We start from the raw sequence: 23311 nt of genomic DNA, 5'->3' as shown, positions 1-23311 counted from the left end.
CGTGCAGAAAGAATCCTCCACTGTCCTCATTGGGACATCTCATAGGACTGAACAACCCTTCTTTTCCCGCTCTTCCTGTTGAGTGTCGACCAATGCAGCACATTTGCTATTGACTTTGACTGCTGAGGAGATGTAAAGGGGCAATTCAAAGCAGTCTGCTACAGGGAAGGTCATGCGGGACTGAATACAAATCAGAAGTGTTCTTCTCCTGCACGTTTTTGTCCTCTGCAAATATTTGAGGGGAATGGCTCCAATGACTCGTACTTTAAACTTAGGCGGGCTTCGACTGACGTTTGGTTTACATGCTAGCTATGGATTTTTAACAATATTCAGCTTCAGATCAAAGTACTTGTTTTTTTTATTAGTTTTATATTTACTTATTCTAAAAAGGTGGGGTTTTTTTGTTTTGTTTTTAACCAAAGAAGACTAAAAAAGAAGAATGAAGGAAGAGCTTGGCCAGATTCTCTCTTAGCTCAGAATTCTTACTCTTCTTCTTACTTGGAATTCTCACGACTGACTACTCTTGAAATTACCACTTAGTCAAACTTTAAAGATTTCCGACTCAAGTCACATAATTATCACTTTATTCATTTTAATTTTCAAGACAGAATTCTTGCTTTAACGTCAGAATTACAGTTTATCTTCAAAAATCTAAAATTATTCTCACAATTCTCACTTTTTAAGTTAGAATCCTGACTTTGCTCTCACAATTCATTAAGCAAAATAAAGAATTCTGACTTTTGATACAAAGTCCATATTCTGGCGATTTAGTCTGAATTCTTACTTTTAAGTTAGACTTTGTTTTCACTTTCAAATCAGAACCGTGAGACTTAGATTTCTCAGAATTATTAGAATAACCTTTGGCTGGCAGGATTTTCATTTTAATCTCATAATTATAGCTTTATCCTCAGAAGTTTCACTTTAAAGTCAGACTTCTCGATTAAAGGTTAGATAGAACTTACTTCTCAGATTTGCCACTTGAAGTCAGAATTCTGAAATAAAAGTGAAAACCTTGCCAGCCAGGCTTCAATCTGATCATTCTCCTTTTGTTGTGAGAGTTCAAATTTTAAAGTGAGAATTCTGACTATTCTTAAATTCTCCCTTCTATCCCATGTTTTTTTGACCTTATTCTGAAAATTCATTAAAAAAAAATAATATGAGAATTCGGAATCAAAATGATTTTGAGAATATTTTTGAATGCTGAAAATGAAGTCAGAATTATTCATTTTAAATGAGAGCACATTCTAACTTCAGTCTGAAGTCTTAGAATTGTCAAAATTTTGACAAACCTTTCTATAGTCTGACTTTGAAAATAGAAATCTAACTTTTTTTCTCATTCTGATTTGATTTAATCCACAAAAATTAAGTCAGAATGTTCTCAGATTAATCACTTGAAGAATCCTGACTGTCAGACTTCAAATTCTCACTTTAAAGTCAGAATTTGTACTTTAAAGTCAGTATTGTGACTTTAAAGTGGGAATTGTGTTTATGCTCAGAATTCAGAATTTTTCTCACTTCATTCTGAATTTATTCTCAGAATTCCCACTTTGAAGTGAGAATTATCTCAATAAAGTCCGGCTCCGAGGACCATCTCAGAATTCTGACTGGAAGTGAGAATTCTCGCTGTCTGAAAAGAAGTGACAATCCTGCCTGACAGTTTTTTTTTCCCTTCTTTTCTGGCCCCAATCTTCTTTTCGTAGTTTCCTTACTCAAGATGTCTGGGTGACGATCCATTCTGCCTCTTGTCCTTCTTTCATAGGTAAATACCAGCTTTCTCCCACTGTGAACATGCCACAGGATGACATTGTTTTGATAGAAGACGACAGGCCAACCCTGTTTCCCGCCCACTTCTCGGACCAATCTTCTTCAAGTTCTCACGATGATTTGGGGTTCTTGGGAGAGAACCCAGTGCCATGGATCCAGGACCTGCCCAGTCCAAATGAATAGTAAGCGACAGGCTTTCGTTCTCCCTAATTCTAAAGCATTATTGTATTATTTAACTCACTCACTGCCAAAGACGGTTATAGACGTCAAAAAATACATGTGAACAGGGCTAGCACCGATTGAGGTTGCTAAGTTATGATTGAATGCATAAAATGCTGTCACCCTGTATAGATAAAGACTGTATAGATTATTACTACATTACTGTATATCATAGAAATCAAAATTCAATGGGAGTTGCCTTTTATTGGTATTGAGCAAGGTGAATGTGGTCTATGAAATGGTATGATCTGAATGTCATGACATCATTGCCTTTTCTCTTAATAATGGAACCTCTTGGGAAGCGTCCAGTGTGGCGAGAGATGACATTTGTTGGTATTTGTAATAAATAATAGATAAAGCGGGAGACCATTATTACAGGTCTACAACCCTCTCTCATTCCTGTCACCCAAGTCATTTTAGTACCAACACTGCCCTCAAAGTCAAAGATTTATTGTCCTTGTCAAAGGTTCAAAACAAATTGCTCTCAAATTGTAGTGACTGTAAAACTATAGAAATTAAACCATTTCTTGTCGTTGGAATAAAAATAGCTACATATGTATGTACCTGGGCTTGCTGGTTTACACATTCGAAAATTAAATCTGGCATTTTCTCTGTGATTGCAGTCCATATAGAGAGAGGATGTAGAGAAGGCCTTTTGTACTTGCTCTTATCAGTTTTATTTTCTTTCGCATTCTTGCATTTCTGTCTTTTTTTTCTTCTTCATATTCATTCTGCTCTTTCTTAAATGCCCTTATGATGAGAGGATTTATTCAACAGTTCATGAAGTGGAAGTTTGCCAGTGGATTATTGTATGGCTACAGCACACTCAAGCTTCCTCTGTGCCTTTTCCTGCTCTCACAGTAGCAAGTGCACGCTTATGCATGACTTGTGGACCTGCGCACAGGGCAGAGGTATGCTCTGTACCACTGCCCTGGGTTATGGTGAATAATTCATCTTGTCAAAGTCACATACATGAACACGCGGCAGGCACAGGTTTCTTTCACTCAAAAGTTCACAGCTGCTTAAATGCATTCTCCTCTTGATTTATAGTGTTTTTCTTTCTCATGTTGAAGCAAACATCCCGAACACAAGATAGTCCCGAGCATAACAATTGGGTATTGGATGGTACTTTTTTTTTTTTTTTAATTAAGCTCTTCCAGCAGTTCAGCAAGGCCTCTGTATATGTTTTGAATATGTATTGTGCACTGTTTCACCTCTGGCCTTCTCACTATTATGCAGCCGTCCATTCTCATGGGACACACTTTGCCAAGACCACAACTACACAGTCAAATCATTTTAATTCCCATTTTTAGTTCAGTGATTTAATCCATATTTCAGGTGATTTGATTTTACCTGTTGCGTGAGCAACGTGAATAGCCAGCGACTTACAAGCCTTACAAGCTAATGTAGAGATTTAAAAGAGCTTTGTGACCCAATGCATCAAAATGAGATTTTATAAAAAGCATGTAGTTGTTAACAGTAGTGTCTATCGTACTTTCCCTGGATGTCTGTGAATTATCCAGGAACATAATGCAGAAAGTGTCCTCCTTTAGGTTTCACTCTATAAATCATGGTTATAAATTATTCTTTCATTGGTGTGTTGGCCTGCATGGTTGCTGCAACTTTAATTCCCTTGACGGTGTCCACCTCTCTGTCACAGTTAGTAATGAAACCCAAACAGGAAGGTCCTTGTCTAAGTGATTTACTAAATAAAGATAAGACGCCCTGTTTGATGAAGTGGCTCAGGAGTTTCATCTGGATGAATAATAGAATGGAAGGTTTTTCTCGCTGAAATAGAATGTAGGCTGACGTAGGAAACATAAGCTTAGTGTCGTGTGAAACAATAGAGAAGAATTAAGACTGCTTCATTGCCGCATTGAAGAATTTATAGAATAAGCAATTTATTGACAATTATCATATTCACCCATTCAATACTGGCTATTTTTAGATTCACTTTTACCCTAATGATTGAAAAAATGTGGGGAAAAACTGAGCTCTGAAATGACATATAAATTGGGGTTGAATGCATTTGATAGCCTTTAAAAAAAAAAGAAGTGAAATCTCCTATTTCTGTGATCCCCATCCAAGCAAATTTATTATCTTTGTGTTGATTAAAAATAAAATATTTGCTTTTTTTTTTTTTTTTTTTTTTTTAATTTCAAGGCATCAACACGTTTGCTTTTTTACAATGTTATGGACCAAACCACATAATATAAATTAGAAAATAATAATAGAAATGAAATTGCACCCATAGTATCGATTTATTGAAAAAAAAAGTTATTCATTTTATTTTAACACCAACACATAGACACAGTGCAACAAGTTTATGACTTGTTAACACTGAAATAATGAAAAAAAATGTGATTAATCCCTAAAATTAAAATAATCAGGCAGTACTTTTTCTGCTTTTTATGTTGCTTTCCATAACATGTCAATCTGTGTTTATTAGAATTGTCATGAATTCTAATATACTGTCAACCAACCGAGATTGAACACGACTGCAGACAATCTCAAATACACAAAGACAGGCACGCACAAACACACACACACATGCACATGCACGTGTATGTATATTTCCCCCTTGCGCACACACTCTGTTGCACAGATGCCCCCAGTCTCACAGGTGTTTAGATACACATTGGCTGGTAAACAATATTGCACATTAACATATAAAGTGGAAACGGTCCATATAGACATGAACAAACTTCCAGGCTAATATTGCAGGCGGTCTCCTTCCTCAGTTGATCCGCTAATAGACTCGGCCATCAGGAATACTGTATAACTAAGAATTACATGTGCCTGTGTTTTTTCCCTGAAATGCTAATGGTCCCCTCTAGCTTCATGAATATTTACTGCGTCTCTGTGGTGTGCTGTCGGTACAAGCATGTCATACATGCTCCCTCTTTTCTTCTCACCTTGCATATGTTCAGTGAGGCACTCCATGCAGGGGAACCGTGTCTGTGCCCTCCTATGCAGGTGAACGGCAGCATGAATAATGCTGCTCAGCAAATATACAAAATAAAATTTTCATCTAAATGAATATTCTATGTTAGACACGGTTTAGCTTCCATGACGTTTTTTTTGTGTTTTCTTTTTATTTTAATTCTCAGTTTGATTATTATTTTAATTAAAAGAGTATAGAAAATGACAGCATTTGTAAATAAAGAGTCACCGCACAATAGGTCGGAGTTCTTGGTGGTTGGTCAAATCATGTACTGTATTCTCATACAGTGATGTCACAGGGGTTACGCTGAAACTACCGTACAAACAAGAAGAGCTTTTAGCATTTTTAATACCACTGCGGGGTTGTTTTGACACATTTAACTCCCTGCCAGGAGAAGATGGAGACAGGAATGGTTGATTTAAAATGCACTCCACAGTATTGCCTGTGAGCAATGCGCAGTGCTGGTTAATTTTAGATGACATCAGGACGCTTAGCATAGGCGGAAGCATCTGCTTGGGATGTTGGAAATTGCTTTTAAACGCTGCTTGAAGAAGGGTAGATGAGGGAACATTTTTATCCATTTGGGTTCAGGCTCAATTTTGAGGACAGGCCAGAGGCATTGACAGCAAAGATGGACTCGGGAAAAATATAGCCATTCTGTTCAGTGAAAAATATACAATTATTTGTATATGTGCGACGTATATATCGTATTTTTTTTTCAGCTTTTCCTTTCAGAGGTCACCACAGGGAATCAATTGCCTCCATCCAAGCCTGTCTCCTGCATCCTCTCGCACTAACTACCTTCCTATCCTCCTATTCTATATTTAGAAACTTCTGTGGTCTTCCTCTAAACCTCCTGCCTGGTTATTTTAAACCCAATATACCTCTGCCCATATATTCACTATCACTCCCCTGGACATGTCCGAACCATCTCAGTCTGGCCCCTCTGACTTTATCTCCAAAACCTCTAGCATGTGCTTTCCCCGTGTATTCATTTCTGACCCTATCCAAACTGTTGATTTCTAAAGAGAACCTCAGCAGCTTTATCTCTGCTACCTTAGTGGCACTGTCTCGAGGCCAAACATCATCGCTGGTCTCACCAGGATTGTACACCCTCCCTTTCATTTTAGCTGAAACTCTTCTATCACACATCACACCTGACACTTCTCCACTTGTTCAAGCCTGCTTGTGCAAGCTTCTTCACCTCTTTTTCACACTCTCCATAGCTCTGGACTGTGGACACAAAATATTTAAAATCATCCACCTTCTTTATCGCTGCTTCCTGTATCCTCACTCTTCTACTTGGGTCCCTCTCATTCACATACATATATGCCATTTTGCTGTGGCTTGCCTTCATATCTCTCATTTCCAGGGCCAATCTCCACTGCTCTAGCTTCTCTTCCACCTGTTCTTTTTTCACAGATCACAATGTCATCTACAAACATTATAGTCCATGGAGACTCCTTTCTAATCTCGTCTGTTGGCCTGTCCATCACTGTTCTTTGTTTCTCATTTTTCTCGTTCATCAACTCTTCAAAGTAATCTTTCCATCTCCCCATCACACTGCTGGCATCAGTCAGCTTGTTTCCATCTCTATCCTCGATCACCTTGACTGCCTGCATCACCTTCCCATCTCTGTTTCTTTCTTGCCAGCCTTTACAAGTCTGTCTCTCCCTCCTTACTTTCCAACCTAGCATACAATTCATCACACATTCTTTACTTGGCCTTTGCCACCTCGACTTTCAATTTACGTTGCATCTCCTTGTACTCATGTCTACTCTCTTCGGTCCTCTTTGTGTACCTTTTATATTTAGCTAACTTCTTTTTCTGTTGACCCTCCTGCACGTCCTCATTCCACTACCAAGTTTCCTCATTTATTTTTCTTCCATATGACACACCAAGCACTCTCCGACTTGTCTCTCTTATCAAATTTGCTGTAGTTGTCTCGTCAATCGGAAGCACCTCCTGGCCACCCTTAGCCTGTCTCAACTCCTTCCTAAAGGTCATAAACACTCTTCCTTTTTTAGCTTCCACCATTGTGTCCTCTTCTCTGACTTTGCCTTCACCATCAGAATCATCTTACACACCACCACTCTATGCTGGCTGGCTGCACTTTCACCTAGCACTACTTTGCAGTCACTGATCTCCTTAAGATTACATTGTCTGCACAAAATGTAGTCTACCTGTGTACTTCTACCTCCACTCTTATCACCCAAAGTCCATGCCTTTTCTGGAAGAAAGCATTTACTACAACCATTTCGATCCTTTTTGCCAAGTCAATCACCATCTGATTTTCTGCGTTCCTCTTCCGAATGCCAAACCTGACTCTCACCTCTTCATCACCCCTGTTTCCTGGACCATCATGCCCATTGCAGTCTGCACCATTAAGAACTCTGTCATTTCTAGGGATGCTCAGCATCACTTCATCAAGGTCCAACCAAAAATGTCCCCAATGTTTGTGAATACCCACTAACAACATTAAACATCACACCTTGTATTTCTAGTATCAGACTCATTATTGTATCTGATACTCTTATAGCTTCCAGGGCTTTCTTAGCAAACTCCCTCTTCAATATAACTCCTTCTCCTTTTCGGTTCCATCTACATCAAAACAGACCACGTTTGAACCCTTTCCCTAGACATGTAGCCTTTCAATCTGGTTTCCTCAACACAAAGTATATCGACCTTCCTTTTCTACATCATATCAACCAACTCTCCACCTTTTCCTGTCATAGTTCCAATGTTGAAGTGCCCATCTCTCAGCTCTAGCCTCTTCGTGTTCCTCTTTTCTCTTTCCACATACACCACAAACATTAGCCAAATATCCAGCAGCACTCTACAGGTGAGCAGCACTTGCGGTGCTTGTTGTTAACCCGGGCCTCCACCAATCCTATATGGAAGTCCTTGTTTCGATTTCCATATTTGATTTGGCAAACCAATCCTCTCTTTCACATAAGAATAACCTCACTGAATTGGTAGAAAGAAGAAAATATATGCACTATGAGGAGTTCTTTACCTGAATTAGTATCTAAGTCGGAAAGAAGCCATTTTCAACTTCTGTCTGTCAGCTAAGGTTTCATATATATATATATATATATATATATATATATATATATATATATATATATATATATATATATATATATATACACACACAGTATATATTGCAGATTTTAAACATTATTTCAAGAGTAAACACTTAACATACCACTCAGCCCTAATTTCAGTTCAGTTGAAGTATGTCACTCAATATGCCAAGTTACTTTCTGCTTTTGTTTGTTTTGACACTATGTAGTCATTTATCACAACAGCTAGCGCGAGTGAAAAATAGATTCTTTGATGTCCAGTCCCATCCAAGAAAGATATTCATTGACAACAACAAAAAAAACAAAAAAAATCCATGTTGCATTGTGTGAGTTATGCGGGGGCAAACGAGAGTGATGATGAATGGATGAATAAAACATCTGTGCTGTCACTCCTTTCTTCCCGCTCCACTTTCTCTCTTGACTGTGTCAGCGGAAGGTGGCCCCTATATGGCAGCATCGATGGGAATGCCGAGGACGGGTGACAGCAAAGTGACATATTAACACCGGCCTCTTGGTGACACATGAAGCACGTCTTGTGTCGAATGAACTCGGCAAAGCAAATCGCTGTTGTTTACATGCAGGCAAGAGCCAGCAGGTCTTTTTGCGATGTAGTCGTTTTGATAGTGTATTCATTTGTAACTTTTTTTTTCTTTTTTAAGAAAAACACTTCATGCTTGCATAGTTTAGACGACTTCATTTGTCCAGCATCAATCTATTTGGATGGCAAGGTGTTCACCCTAATTGTAATGCAAATACCATTGCCCCCTCAACCAAACTCTGCCTCCCACCCCCATCCGATTTTCAATTAAGATCCAGACAGAGATAGAGCGTCTCAAAGGTAAATCGCAATGGACGCCTGGACTCTGCTCCTGCCTTAGACATACTGGGGGAGTGCTGTTATTGAGTGATACTGACCCCAGAGCATCCTCAGGTGTCACACATAGACTAAACTTAACTAACCCAGCAAGGCACTGAGGTGCCCTTGAGTAGGCTCCTAATTGAGGTGGCAAAATGGATTGACTGGGTATATATGAATGTAATTAAAGTGGAGGCTCATTATATCTAACCGAGTGTTTTGGGATTTGTACGAATATTAATAGCTAGTTTGTAGCACCTCAGTCATAGAATCAAAACAGTCCCTTATATTATTACATGAACAGAAGGCCGTGAGCTTCAAATGGGCTTGCCATTACACACTTTAACACTACTTATTACAGTAAGTGTGCCAAAAATGGATTCACATCAGATACAAGATTTTCATTTACTATGATTGGTTCAGAATCAGTATAAAAGGTCTAATAACTCATGTTTTCTCAATAAATAAATAAATAAAATAAAACAAACTCTACTTCATAATGCTATAAGTCTATAGCTTGAAGCAAAAATCCTGTCAAATCATCATTCCGAATTGAAAATTGATTCAGACTTGAATCATAGACACAAAAATTGCAGTCAATCGAATCGTGAGACAGTCAAAGGATTCGCAGGCCTTTTACTAACCTGTCTTTACTTTCTTCTCTATTGTAGCTCATTGAGTCCTGATGCAGATCCAGATGGTTCATTTCAAAGGGAGGGCTTCGCCCGCCAGAGTATGTCCGAAAAGCGCACCAAGCAGTATGAAAATGCTGCTCAGTTGGAGATCATCAAGTCACGCAAGTCCAAGAGCATGGATCTAGGTAAAAGCTTTTCAGGTTTTGTACTTTACAAAAACATTGAAACTCTTTCATTTGAAAATCTGTAAATTGTATAACATGTTAAATTCAGAATATCTCCCACTTATGATAACGAAGTTGCCTTCTCTTGGCTCGTTAATCTTATTTGACATCTCTCCTCCTCACATTTTCGAGAAATGATGTAAGCTGTGAATCCAAGGATAGTCTTTTATCAGCGGTTCTCAAATGGGGGTATGAGTACCTCTAGAGCAGTGCTTCTTAAGCAGGGTTCGATCGCACCCTAGGCGTTCGGTGAGTTGGTCTCAGGGGTTCAGCGGAGCCTTGGCTGTGGAGGTCAAGACACACCCGGCTCATCTTGTGAATTCGTGATGACACGCCCCGGTTAGCCATCACTGCCTGCAGATGATCACGTTACATCGCTTGGCCGATCAGCGCTGCGGGGATTTTAGTGTGCTCAATAGTCAGTGTGCGACTGACATGGTAGTACATTGTGTGATTTCTTTCCTGATATTTTCATCCATTCTTACCGTGTTGAGCCAAAAAATAAAAGCAAGAGTGGTCGGACAAATATGTACAACATAGATTCACATAGTCCATGTAGTACAGTTTTGTCCGACGGAACGTGATGGGAGTCAATGTCCTATCTGCATGATTTTCAATGTCAAATTGAAATTTTTTGTTTTCCACACATGAAGGGTTCAGTGAATGCAAATATGAAACTGGTGGGGTTCCATACCTCGAGCAAAGTTAAAAAAAAAAAAAAAGCACTGCTATTGAGGTATATAAAGGCTCAACAAGGGGGTATGTGAGATTATAATAGTTTCTGTAGGTATCAGTATATCTAATTAAATATTGTTGCTTTTTAATGCTGTCATCGTAGCAGTGAATTGTTTTTTTGTAAATTGATTAAAACATGAAGCAACCTATTGCTAAAGTGTGCTATAGTGACTCATTTTGAGCCATTATTTTGTTATGTTTTTAAATAATTGGCATCAGTGATGCAATTTTCCAGCAGATGAGCAAGGAAGAAAAAAAAAAACATACTCATGTTACTCATTTATTCTACTGGAGCTGATGTCCCAAACTTGTATAGATCAGACAACCGAAACAACTGCATATGAGTCAGATAACAAACACCATACAAGTTATGCTGACACTCAAACTGTAATTAGATATTTTGGTTTGTTTTTTCTGCCCAGTTGTCATAAAGACATTATCCTCTAGATTTTTAGGTGCCGGTTGCAACTATAATCTGATTTGTCTGAGGACAGGAAGTGAGCGGAGTGGACAGGGAAATTAGATAGCTCATCATTGCAAATGCACATCTTATCGCTGGACGCTATCAAAAAAGCCTCTTGATTGTTCCAAAGTGATGTCAGCATTTACTTGTATATTTGATTAGTTCTGAAAAGGAACCCGCTTATTGTACTTATCAGACAATCTTGAATGAGCCTTGATGCATTTTTCTGTTATACTTCTAATATTACATCATACATGCATGGTGGGCGTGTTTACATTGAAGCACTTTGAAGGTCTGCTCCAAACCCAATCAAATATGTTTGGTATGAACAGATATTTGATATAGTCAAGCTAAATAGTACATACTCATCATAAAACACTTCCGTTTATAAATTGATTGAAGGTACAGAACTTTCTTCTCCAAAGTTCATGTAGTCATTAATGAGTCTTCTCCACTTCAGCGCTAGCTTGACTAAATGGTTAACATGCTCAACGATAAGCTCTCACATCGAAAGCCGTAGGGATTTCTGTTTCTCCTTTAAAACGTGTTCCAGGTGCTGCCGTATCTCAGTAGCAGATGGATTTCTTGTCTTTGAAGAGGCTCCTTGTTGAAATATGCTAAATTGATCAGACACCCCATGTTCCTGTTCCATTTAGATGGAGAATGAGATTGGGCAAAGAAAGAAAAAAAATATGCGGGGTATCTCAGCTTGCAGGAATTTCTGTGCCCTGTAAGCTTCGTGAGTGACAGGCTCATGCCTGGAATGTAATGTTCTCTTCTTTGAAACCCTATTCTCAAATTACACCGCTTCTTTTCTCAAACTTTTTTTTGTTCCTTCTTTCTTTGCGTTGCATGTTGCATGATCACACTCATGCTTATTTGTACCAGCCCTTTGACTTTTCTATCTTGAATTTCTGAAGTGCAGCCAAATGGCTTGAATTTGTTTTGAACTCATATACCAACTCAGGTGTTAACAGCCCAGCAATTTGTGCTTTCTAATTTGCGTGTCCAAAGGGCAACCACTATGTTGTTGTTAACAACAGCAAAGTGCTCGTTAGACTTGGTGTTTGCAAAAGTAGGATCAAATCGGCTTTACACGATCAGGATTTTTGAAAACAATAACAATTGTCAATCAACAAATTCAAAAATCAGCAATCACCAATCCAAGCACCTGGTAAGGCAATATCTCTTGTTGAAATTGTGTTTATTTATTGCAAATATGTGCATATTGGAAGTAGTTTTTGGAATGGTGGCAATGCTGAGTTAGATTTGCTTACATTTGATATATGTCAGTCGTGAAATCCGTAGAAGTAACAAGATCATGCGTGAGGTCAGCCATGTTGCTAGGCAATACTTAACAGTAGCTGATGAGATCAACATCAATGCAAAAAAAAAAAAAAAATGGAGGTTAGCAAATGTGCCAGGCCTTGTATTCAATTATTACAATGGGCCATTAGGGTTCCATGGATCAATAATAGAGATTACACATCTGACCCCCACTCCCATTTTCCCATTACTACCTCATCACAAACCTTACATGGCCTTTTTCCTACAGCACAGTGGTCAAAGTAGTTGAAAGGCGTTGAATAGTGAGCACAAATATTGGGGCGTTTTTCAACTTTGAAAAAAACTTGAGAGACAAGTCACAATAAAGACTTCAATTGCTAGTTGGCCCCTCTGGCTTACTGCAATTGATCCATTATAGGCCTATTTCAGCTCTGGTTTGTAGCTTGTTTCTGAAATGATTTGACACAGTCAAGTTTACATAGAAAGGACAGATTACTGATTGATAGGATCAAAGGCTTTAGTTTTAGCGATCTATGGGAGCGCTAGATCATCCATGGGCAATTGCCAGACCCTCACTGATTGCGGCTTACCAGTAGGGGGATGCCAAGTGAATCTAAACTTGAAATCTGGGGATTCCAGTACCTCTTACCAAACTCACCCGTTGGACTATGACAGTTATAGGGCTAAGGGGTCTAGTCAAGCCATGACAGTTTCCCACGATATTTTTTATTTTTATTTGATTGAACATAGCGTTCTCGGAAAGGCATTGCGTTACCCTGATTGAGATATTACCGGTAGGTCCCCTTAATGAAGATCTGTTTTACGACACATGTTGAGGGTATGAAGGACGTCCTCTGTCATGCTAATGATCTACAACTGGCAGAGACATACGAGCCTAACTGACTCCAGGGATATCTTCCCTCCTCTGGGGTACCTGGACATGGCCTTTCTCTGACCACCTTGGATGCTATTTTTACCATAATTACCCTTTTACTGTCCCGGCTCTTTGAATAAATTATGTGTAATGGAGCCCCTGTCTGTACACAGATCTTTACATGCAAAAGCCTATGGTGAATAATAGCTCGCATAGTTTTAGCTGCTCTAATTATAGTATGGGTTCCTGTCCCTGTAATAACCGCCGCTGATTTATTCATGGAGTTTGCCATGGCTCCCCTTTAACGCTTAATGGCAATAGATCTTCACCAATTAACAGCCCTGGCACTTAATATGCTGAAGGAACACACAACGGTGACCAAGATTTGCCTCTGGATGTGACACAACTTCAGGTGCACCCACTATTTGTTGAGATGATCTTTGTGTGTGTGTTTCAGTGTGATGATTTTCATTTCTGCTCCAGGCGCGTGGGGAGTAGCAAAGTCTGTATGCAATAGGGGAATATGTATTTTCATGGCTCTGAATAAGAGGGCGTCGAGGAGCAGAGCGCATAGGCTCTAGAGATAGGAATCACATAATAGAATGGCATACAGAGAGCTGTCCGTCAAACTCTCCCTTGAGAGCTTGGATTTTTTTCTGATGAAAACAAAGGAAGGTTGCAGCTGGCAATGGTCTGCGGGCAAACTCTTTCTATTTCTCTCTCCTTTCCTCGCTCTTCCGTCATCTTTTTGTCTCTGCCACTCTCTGCCATTTACCGGGCTTGCGAGAAACAATGCTGAAGTGGATCGCAATGCTGAATACAGAGTGGGAGGATAATTCCCTGTTTCAGAATACGGCAGATGTCATTTTGCTTCCCTTCAACTGTTGCATCCTGTACGAGTTTGCAATCCCATTGTGTCAAACGCACTTTGGCTTCTGGGAGTCTGCTTGTCTGGAGGCTTCACACATTATGTACACAAAATGTTGTACGGGGGGGATTTATTATACATATATATATATATATATATATATATATATATATATATATATATATATATCTATATATATATATAGCTGTGAAAGTTATGACTCGTTAAATTTGGAGATTAATTTGAATTTTTAAAGCATTAAAAAAATAACTTTGTTGACAGCTGAGCTCTCCTCACTTTGCAAGCAAACTTAAAATAGTCAAATGCATGAATACAGACAAAGATGAAAAAAAAAAAACATGTGTTCACATCATGGTCAAGTTACAGCCACAGAGCCTCGCAAACGCTGCTGGAGTGAGGAGCTGATGGGCAGAAGTAAACCTTGAAGTGAGATGTTTGGGAATAGTTTTTTTCTTTGAAAAGACAATAAGTAATTATATATATATATATATATATATATATATATATATATATATATATATATATACATGCACACACACACATATGTATGAGAGAGAGCTTTTTTTATTTTTTCCCCCACAAACTATACTGAATATTGTTTAAATGCTATTCTAGTGCACCTGACTTGTTTCTGGTCATTCACCCGATTAGATAACTTCTTTTAAAAGTAGAACGGACATATGGGCCTCATTAAATTGACAAGGTTTAAAAAAAAAGAAAACAAAGATAGGGTCATTGCTTTGAGGGAAGCAAGCAGTCAGCGATCCATTCGTGTAAGCTGAGAGTTCAGGGCCCATGGCCTCCCACCCCCAGTTATCACCCACACCCCATGGCATTTGTTGCACACGGTATAATTCTATTTTATTGTTTTGAGCTTGCCTGAAGGTGTACATGTAAGATCATCTGATCCAGCATTATTGGATTCTTCAGTTATTTGGAATAGCCCTTTCGGAATTGGGTCCTGGTTCTCCTGGGATCGGACATGTTTACTAGCATTGATGAAAGCCAAGATAAAATGGAGTTTAAAAGTCATGACAGTGCATTTACTAGTCTGGAAACTAGACTCCAGTGGATAACGGCTGACCTTTTTAGCCTATTTGACTTCTTGGACAGTCAATCTATAGGCACAATGAAGAACATAACTCACACTTCATTTCGATGCATTGGTAGCAGATGTAACAGGAGGAGGGAAGTCCTTTGTGACTCTAAAAACCTTCCATCTTCCCCGTCAGCCTATTTCCTGTATTTACATTGCTCCAACCCTTCACAATAACAAATATGTTTCATTGGCGGTACTGCATACAGGATACCATATTGTTTTCTTTGCGTAATATGTCAAAGACTCCACCTTAAGACCCACTGGGGTCACCCAGCAGCAGTGGGTCACACCTCATTTAGCCAAATTCAAATATATTAATATCCCTGACGGATAACTTTGTATCACTCATGTGGTTTGTCTTACTCTGTTTAGATGGATGACTTGTATGTGGAACGCAAAGTAACTTCACACCAAGTGTTGCTCGGCATATGTTCCATGTGGCTTACGAAAAAAAATGTCTTTTTTTTTTTTTTTTTTTCTCCCACAGGTTCTTCGGGACAAAAAGTCGGACCCACGCTGGGCCTAAAAAAGTCCAGTTCCCTTGAAAGCCTCCATACAGCTCTTGCTGTAGCAACACGGAATGGCGAGATCAATGTCAACAGACCACGCTCTCGAATCCTTAGGGGCAGAGGTTGCAATGAGAGTTTCAGAGCAGCAATCGACAAATCTTACGACAAACCGGGAGTTAATTCACCTGAGGAGGACAACAGCATGGATACATGTAAGTATTATGACACACCATTGTTTTGATTCCTTTAACATTTTCCGCACTTTAATTACAGTGATGTGTCCATCCCACTGGAACTGTGTTAATCTGGTTCCATTAGACCACATGACCTTTTTCTTTTGCCGTAGAGTACATTCTGAATGCTCCCTTTTCCCTAATAGCTTCACTGATAAGTGTTTTTCTTAAGACTACAAAGCAGTTTAGTCCTGATCCCTTAAGGTCTTTTCAAATTATGCCGAGGGAATTATCTGCTTTCAGGTTTCAGGATTACAGCATTGATAGTTGAGTTGCTTAAGTTGTGGTGTTTTTATCTGTTTGTATAATTTTTAAGCAAACTAACTTTTTGTACTCACTTTTTCAGGCGTATTTTTTAATTGTTTTGCGCTTAGATCAACTTGTCACATCAAGCTGTACCAGTGAGTGGGAAACCACCAATTAATTCAAGCAGACCATCAAATTGACCAATTATGGCCCATCAAGAATCGGCCAAAAGTAACATACGCCGATTACTTTGAACTTTTTTACCTTTTTGTACTCTAGCAATTTATAGCAGTTGTATACAAACAACACTTGTGACATTATTTATTACGCGTCAACCCAAACTATAACCTTGTATCCTAAATATATTTCATGAAATTTGTTAATCACCTCATGAGGTGGAACTGTCATTCAAAACAAAGCAAATCGCAAATTGTACAAGCAGCGATTAAGTAAGCAATGCAAGGAAATTGTCCAAAGAATTTAGCTGGATGTCACTACTTTACACACCAACTAAACTCATTATCGTTAATAAAAAAAAAAAAGAAAAACACATAAAATACATAGTGCCACACATTCAACTACTTATAGTACAAACTTTTATTACAATAATTAATTTTCCTATAACGTTTTATTTATTGGGCTACTTACTGCATTCGAGTTTTTTTATTCAAAGATTTGCATTCATACTTTTTTCTACAATATATGTATTGTTCACTCCTGCAATTCATGTGCTATAGGTACCAGGTTGGCTGTGAATAGTGAAAATCTGCATATGCTTGACACCTATTAGAGAGGAGACAAGTGTTAATTCATTCATTATGATTTTTAAAATAGAATGTTCGATTAATCAGTAATCTGTATGTGTTTCTGTCAAAAAGCAATTTATGGTTAAAAACATACTTTTTGCAAACTTTAAATAACACAAACACACAGCATTCATGCCTCCTCCAGAATAAGTGAACATACAGTATCCATTTCTCCTTGCTATTTGATGATAAAAAGGCACGTGTTTGGCACAGTGAGACGGATGTCTTATGTTTTGCCAACAGGTAATAATACCGCAGTAGGACAAGAGTAATTGCAATATATACATTTCCATCCACGAAAAGATTCCATTAAACACTGACAGGAGAAACAGTGAAAAAAGAGGGAAATATTTGCCTGAAATGCTTTGTTCTCATAAGCTCTGTCGGCGAGCCACTAAATACAGTCTTATCTCTGCAAAGAAAAATGGGGAAAGCAGACGATTTCCGCCGGCGCGGTTTATTGCATTCACCACCCCTCCCCACATGATATTCAAATAACTCTGTTTTTCAATTTAGATAAAAGCAGCCAGTTTGTGCTCGTCACTGAGGTTAATAGTCAAAGTTGACAGATAAGCCGCCACTGTCCTCTGCTCCAAGACTTTTATTTAAATAAAATAATAATTTGGCATCTCCAAAGTAAAATGTGTCCTCGTAAGATATCCTGCTCGGCAAAATGCACTCCTCCATGTCCGACTTGGTGTTGTGTCCTTTGAAGATGGATTTGCTAAAAGAACTGAAAAAGAACATCTGCACTTTAGAGAAAACGAGAAAAAAAAATCCCTGTCTTGTAATAAGACAAGCAATTGTACTTGTCTGTTATTGCCTGAACTGACAGTCCAGCTTTAATGTTCTTGATTTTTGAAAGCCTGAACGTTTCATAAAAGTGGCACAAAACGATTCCTGTGGTTTTCTGTCCCTGCAAATTATCTCCCAACTCTTTTATCAACGCTTCCTCTGCTAGTTGGGGCTGTCTGTCAAGCCTTTTCTTCTCAGATCAGATAAAATTCCTGAGGATCGCTATACCTTTTCATGTATTAAAGGAATTTTGCTATTTCTGAATCTGAAAGACTCATTTGATTACCTAAATTGTTCTGAATTGTGAGGAAATTTATGAGATTCCCTTTGTGCGCTGCGCCTTTTAAAGCAATATGAAAACCTTTGTGATGTCTCATATCAAGAATGTGCACATTTTAAACCAATGCTGCGTCGCACATGGTAATGCCACCCAGGGAGATATTTGCATGATACATTTTGGCATCATCGCAACAGCAGATTTAGCATCCTTAAATAACCAAATTGGACTGACAGCAGCTGCAGTTGCTTTGAAGTGATTGATGACGAGATTGAATTGCGTTTATGATGAAGTTGATACCTACCTAGAAGGTTCTCTAAAATGATGGGGATTTGAAGGGGATTTTTCCTATGTCATCCCGTAGGCCTACAATACTGTACGGTATGTCGCTGTCTGTGGGCCCTCCTTAGTAAATGTTCAAACACACAACATTGATAGCTTTCCATCTTGTAAAAAGTTGTTTTACAAAGAATGTAGTCCTCGCATCTCAGAGAGCAAACTATAAAATGCAGACAGGATCTTACGATTACAGCAAATTTGCAATTAGGTTCCCTGGGAGCCTTTTTCAAGATTACTTACTGTATATGTATAATTACTGACAGATTAATTACATTTTGCACATCACTTCTTATTAGATGTGATGGGAACTTTGAGTTTAATCAAGCGTATATCACCTAAGGAGTTTGGATTCCATTTGATGTCTGGGTTGGAATTAAACTCTGATGTAAATTACGAACCCGATCCACATGAGTAGCGTTAGAGCGCTATCATATAATTTATGTGAAATAGGCTAAAGGAGGAAAAAAATGGTCCATGCAGGCAAAGGGGTTATGTTAAATATTAGAACATATATTTGCAGAAGACTTTGAGCAAACCTACTCAAGTTTCAAATGACTACAAACCTCATAGGGAGTGAAATTTAAATATATTCAGCTGTAATGAGGCTACATTATTCTGTGTGTTTTGTTCAAAGATATGAGGAACCATGTGAGACATAAATGTTCCCTCAAGGGTTGATCTGATGTAATCAGGGGCAAAAATGAAGTATACTCTCTCATATGTTAGGGTTCAAAATGAAGACGTATTTCCATAGTCAGTCATTTTGTGATGTGTATTAAAAGAGGAGTATGCATAGATTGATAACCAGGACAAATTTTGAATATCAAAATAACAAGAATAATTGCATTCAAATATAATTATGGTTAAATCGTAATCTTTAAAAAAAAAATGTAATCACATTTATTTTATCCAACATTATCCTGTCGGTATGCTGATTAGTTTGATTTTTACACAATTGGGCTTTATTTTGTATGTTTTTGGCAGTTGGAAGACATAGGTCAGTAACATCCTGAAGTGGACACTGATTGGCTGTCTTTGCGTTATAACCTGATAGGCTCCTGTTTTAGGAGAGAGGGCAAGTACGGGAGCAGAAGGAAGACATGAAAATAGAAGAGTATGCAATATTTGTCGGTCCGATCAATGGTAAATGGTAATTTGTATTCTTTATAAGAATGAGCAGCTCAAGTTTAGCCTACCACATAAATGCAAAGTTAACAGCTGCAACTGCAGCCCCAATTAACATTAGCAACACAAATGCAAATATAACAAGCCATAGCAAAGTTCTTTACCTAACGCCACTCAAGAACAGCCCACTTTTGCGCAAGTCTGCAACAACCATGATGGACAACAATTTATGTTGTCATTTTCTAATTATTTGGCAAAAATAACATTATCATTCTTCCCGTTGGTCAAAACTTTATAAAGGTTGTAGCCAGCACTTGGGACCACTTCTAATTCACTGGCCTGATTTTCCAGACGTTTACCGAAAACCGTTTCTAAGCAATTATCTTTTGTCTGCTTGTCACAACGTTCCTTTTCGCTCACATGTTGTCTTCCAGTGGACGAGGACACAGAGGGAAGTTCCCCATCAGGTCAGGAGTCAATATCCGCCAGCGGTGACCTCTTTATTGGCCCCAGTCTCAATGGCAACAACCCAAAAGAAAACATGCTGAAACATCGGGACACGGTCGAAAAGAAGAAGCCTGAACGGGATAAAGAAAAGGAGAAAGACAAGGACAAAAACAAAGCCAAGAAGGGCATGCTGAAGGGGCTCGGTGAGATGTTCAGGTAAGATCTCAGCTCACAACCGTCCACCGCCTGTGTAGCCTTGAGTAGCAATTTTTTTCTGCTTGATTTAATGCCACGGCACACATTTGCCACTGCATCATACAGAATTTGACCGCAATCCTCCACTGTTGGAGTGCTAATTAGGATCTCCTCTCCTTGAACCCTGCAGCATGCATTGAGAAGGTGAAGGGGAGGGATGATATGAACCTTAAGAGCCTCTGGCACAATCGACAGATTATTTTTAATAAGGTTTACATGTTTTATTCAGGAATAACCATGTCCATGCTCGAAAGGCAAAACAAACTTTTGGTGATTTTTATTTTTTTGCTACTAGTGCTGTGTACTGCAACTTGCGCTGGCCCATATGGTCAAGAAAATAAAATCATGACTTCAATCATTCTGGATGATTACGATTTTAATTGGTTTTAATGGAAGAAATCAACCCAGCAAACATTTATTTAAAGTTTGAGCCTGTAGAAATCAATCAGACAAAAATAATGACACTGACCTAAAATCAGTTTGTTGATCATGTAACGTTCATAAGGTGAACTGTGATTGGCCGTTACCTGGGGCATGTGATGTTATTTTGAACTGACGGCAAAAAATGTTTTTTTTATTACTATTATTTTTATTTGTATGTGAAAAACAATACTGTTATCAAATTCAACTCATTTAATTCCAAAGATGTATTTTATGTCCATACATTCAATCCCAAGTATGTATTTATATTATATAAAATATTTTCATTTCTATTTTAAGGGAAACTGTCACTTCAGGTAACTTGTATTTGTATGATTTTTTTTTTAAAACTGTTTTTAAAGGTCAACTCAATTTTTACTGTCAGTGCTGCAATTGGCACAATTTTCAACTGCTAACAATTTCAGGGGTGGTTATTCCATTTCCAGCAAAAGAATCCTGTTGGTGCTGTAATTATAGGCCTGGCTAATCCATAACATTTGTGCTAGTTTGGCTTTTTAGTTTTCGAACACCATGCCAAAAAAGAAAGATGGGAGTTGATTCGTTGCATTTAAATAAGGCATAAATTAACGTTGGATGGGCTGCAAGCCTTGCTGTGCCTTAAATTGCTTCCGTGTGGATTACTTTAATGGGATTAGCAGGCGTATCACATCACGTGGCTCAGCAATGAACAATAAACACAAATGTGTTTTGGGGTCACAATTGAGACACACCACTTGGTTGCTCGCTTTCTATTCTAGGCTTGTGTGTTACGGAAACTACTTTCTGCACCAAAAAATAGTGAATACGGCTGGGTATAGGCAAATCAATTTCGCAGCCTATCACGTGGCTTTTTAGTTATATTTATGCATTTATTTGCCCTTTGTGACTTCTTGATCACATCTTGTTATCTTAGAGGGCAACGCCCACTTCCATTTGGCACACTTTGGGTTTAGCTTAATTCCCGATATAAATCCATCTCCTTGTCCTTGAGCATTCAGCATCTGACTGGGTAGAACCAAGAACTTGACATATTGTATCTCTTTCACTGCCAAAACTCTTCCCTTCATTCTTATACAGTTTCCTTCTTAAAAAAAAATGGGCAGCTTTTCCCACCTATTTGCACGTTTCTACTATCCTCATAATTTTTTGCCAAATCAAGTTTAGAAAGTTAAAGAAGGAAATGAGGTGAGAATAAACACATCCCAGTGGATTTAATTTAGTCAAACTTTATGCTTGAAGAAAATAGTCATAAAATTGCCAGAGGCCCAAAAAAGAGGTAGAAGAAATTATATGTGACGGGGGTGATTTTAGCAAAACTAGTAAAAGCCCGACGGTGATTTTGAATTCCTTCCCTTATGAAGGCTTTTGTCTTGTCAGTTAATTCAAGGCTCTCAGGCTTACAGATCACGCACACTCTATACATTAGCAAGTTTTGCATGTGAGCGCTTCACCGTTGTATCCAAACATCAAGAAGACATCGTGATGAGGTTAATCCTTTGTAATGGATGTCTCTGTGGTTTTGTGTCTGCCACTCTTTATCCCTGCATTCCTCTCCAATGCTAGTCTCGTTCTCCTCTCCCTCTGAGGGGATTTCAAGGAGTTCTGCATCGATGCTGCAATTTGCATGCAAGGCTTTCGGACAGCCTGATGAATGTGGATTTCATGTCCGATTAATGGACATCCTGATCGGGAGTGCGTTAACGGCCAAGGGAAACATGGACGGCCCAATATGGATACAGTACACTGAGTTTAGAAGTCAAACTTAGCGGATCGAATCTGTGAGTGTTATAGTTTAGAATATGATAAAAGCTCAAGCAGCTTGGGGAGCTTTTTATGTTATCTGTTTATAGGAACGTGCAAGTGAAGGTGCAGTACCCCTTAACTGTGATTATTCATGTCTTCCCTTGCCGATAGTATGCGATCATTAGATCCCAATTTTATCAGATTTGTTTAGTCGCGAGAATCTTTGCCCTAGGCCGTGTTAGCGTGCTCAATGGCAGTGACGTCTTGGTCTGGCCCGTGAGACTGCCTTCAGGCATGCCTAATGAGGTGCCATCATTCCGCTGCCTCGCGACTGGCTGACTGACCTCCTTCATCAAAGCCGCATTCCCATTATCTCATGACCTTATGTATACGAATGAGTATTAAATTGATAACTAGACAGCGCTCGAGGAGCTCTATTTCCGCATAATATCATCACGTGAAATTACATTACAATGCTACTTTGACCCTATTAATAAGATTTTCACAATCATACTCCTTGGCATTTTTTAAACCATGGAAGTAATAATTACAAGTAACACATTTTCAGACTCCTTTTTGAGAATTATGACCTGGTTTTCAACCACAATGCAAACTGTTTTTTTTTTTTTAATGGGAATAGATTATTCAATGTAAATATGCAACATTGCTGAAACACAGAGGCCACAGCCTTTCACTACATTCCTCTTGTATGGGATTTAACCTGCCTTTTATAATCATACGTTTGTTTCCTCAAAGCTATCCACCATACAAAGGAATCTGCACCAACATAATGCCATAACATGCCAGTGACATGCCATGGAGGCCAACTTCAAAAGAAAACAAATAATGTATTAGCGTTATCATGCTTTTATTTAGAAGTTTTTCCTGTGAGCGATTATTGCCTTGCTTCACAGTCCTTTATCCCGAATGATTAATATCACATTACATAGTTAGCATCATCAACAGGCTGCCTTTAAAGAATCATATTCAAATGCTGATTAAGGACACTAATAAATCAGGCGTCAGTTACGCTGTCATTGC

General features: G+C 38.6%; 1 protein-coding gene and 1 pseudogene across 1 annotated transcript in view; one reads left to right on the top strand and one right to left on the bottom strand.

Moving 5' to 3' along the window:
- Nucleotides 1–23311, top strand: part of LOC148407777 (partitioning defective 3 homolog) — a 217593-nt gene that overhangs the window by 117872 nt on the left and 76410 nt on the right. The window contains exons 16-19 of the mRNA XM_088402015.1: nt 1760–1946; nt 9541–9689; nt 15563–15796; nt 19840–20068. Of these exons, the coding sequence (XP_088258141.1) occupies nt 1760–1946; nt 9541–9689; nt 15563–15796; nt 19840–20068 (799 nt within the window). The remainder of the gene's footprint in view (nt 1–1759; nt 1947–9540; nt 9690–15562; nt 15797–19839; nt 20069–23311) is intronic.
- Nucleotides 6072–7005, bottom strand: LOC148407778 (uncharacterized; annotated as a pseudogene).

Source organism: Hippichthys cyanospilos, chromosome 19 (genome assembly GCF_059441005.1).
Source record: "Hippichthys cyanospilos isolate Australia breed blue-spotted pipefish chromosome 19, RoL_Hcya_1.0, whole genome shotgun sequence".
Classification (NCBI taxonomy): domain Eukaryota; kingdom Metazoa; phylum Chordata; class Actinopteri; order Syngnathiformes; family Syngnathidae; genus Hippichthys; species Hippichthys cyanospilos.
This window is presented reverse-complemented; position numbering and strand designations above follow the sequence as displayed.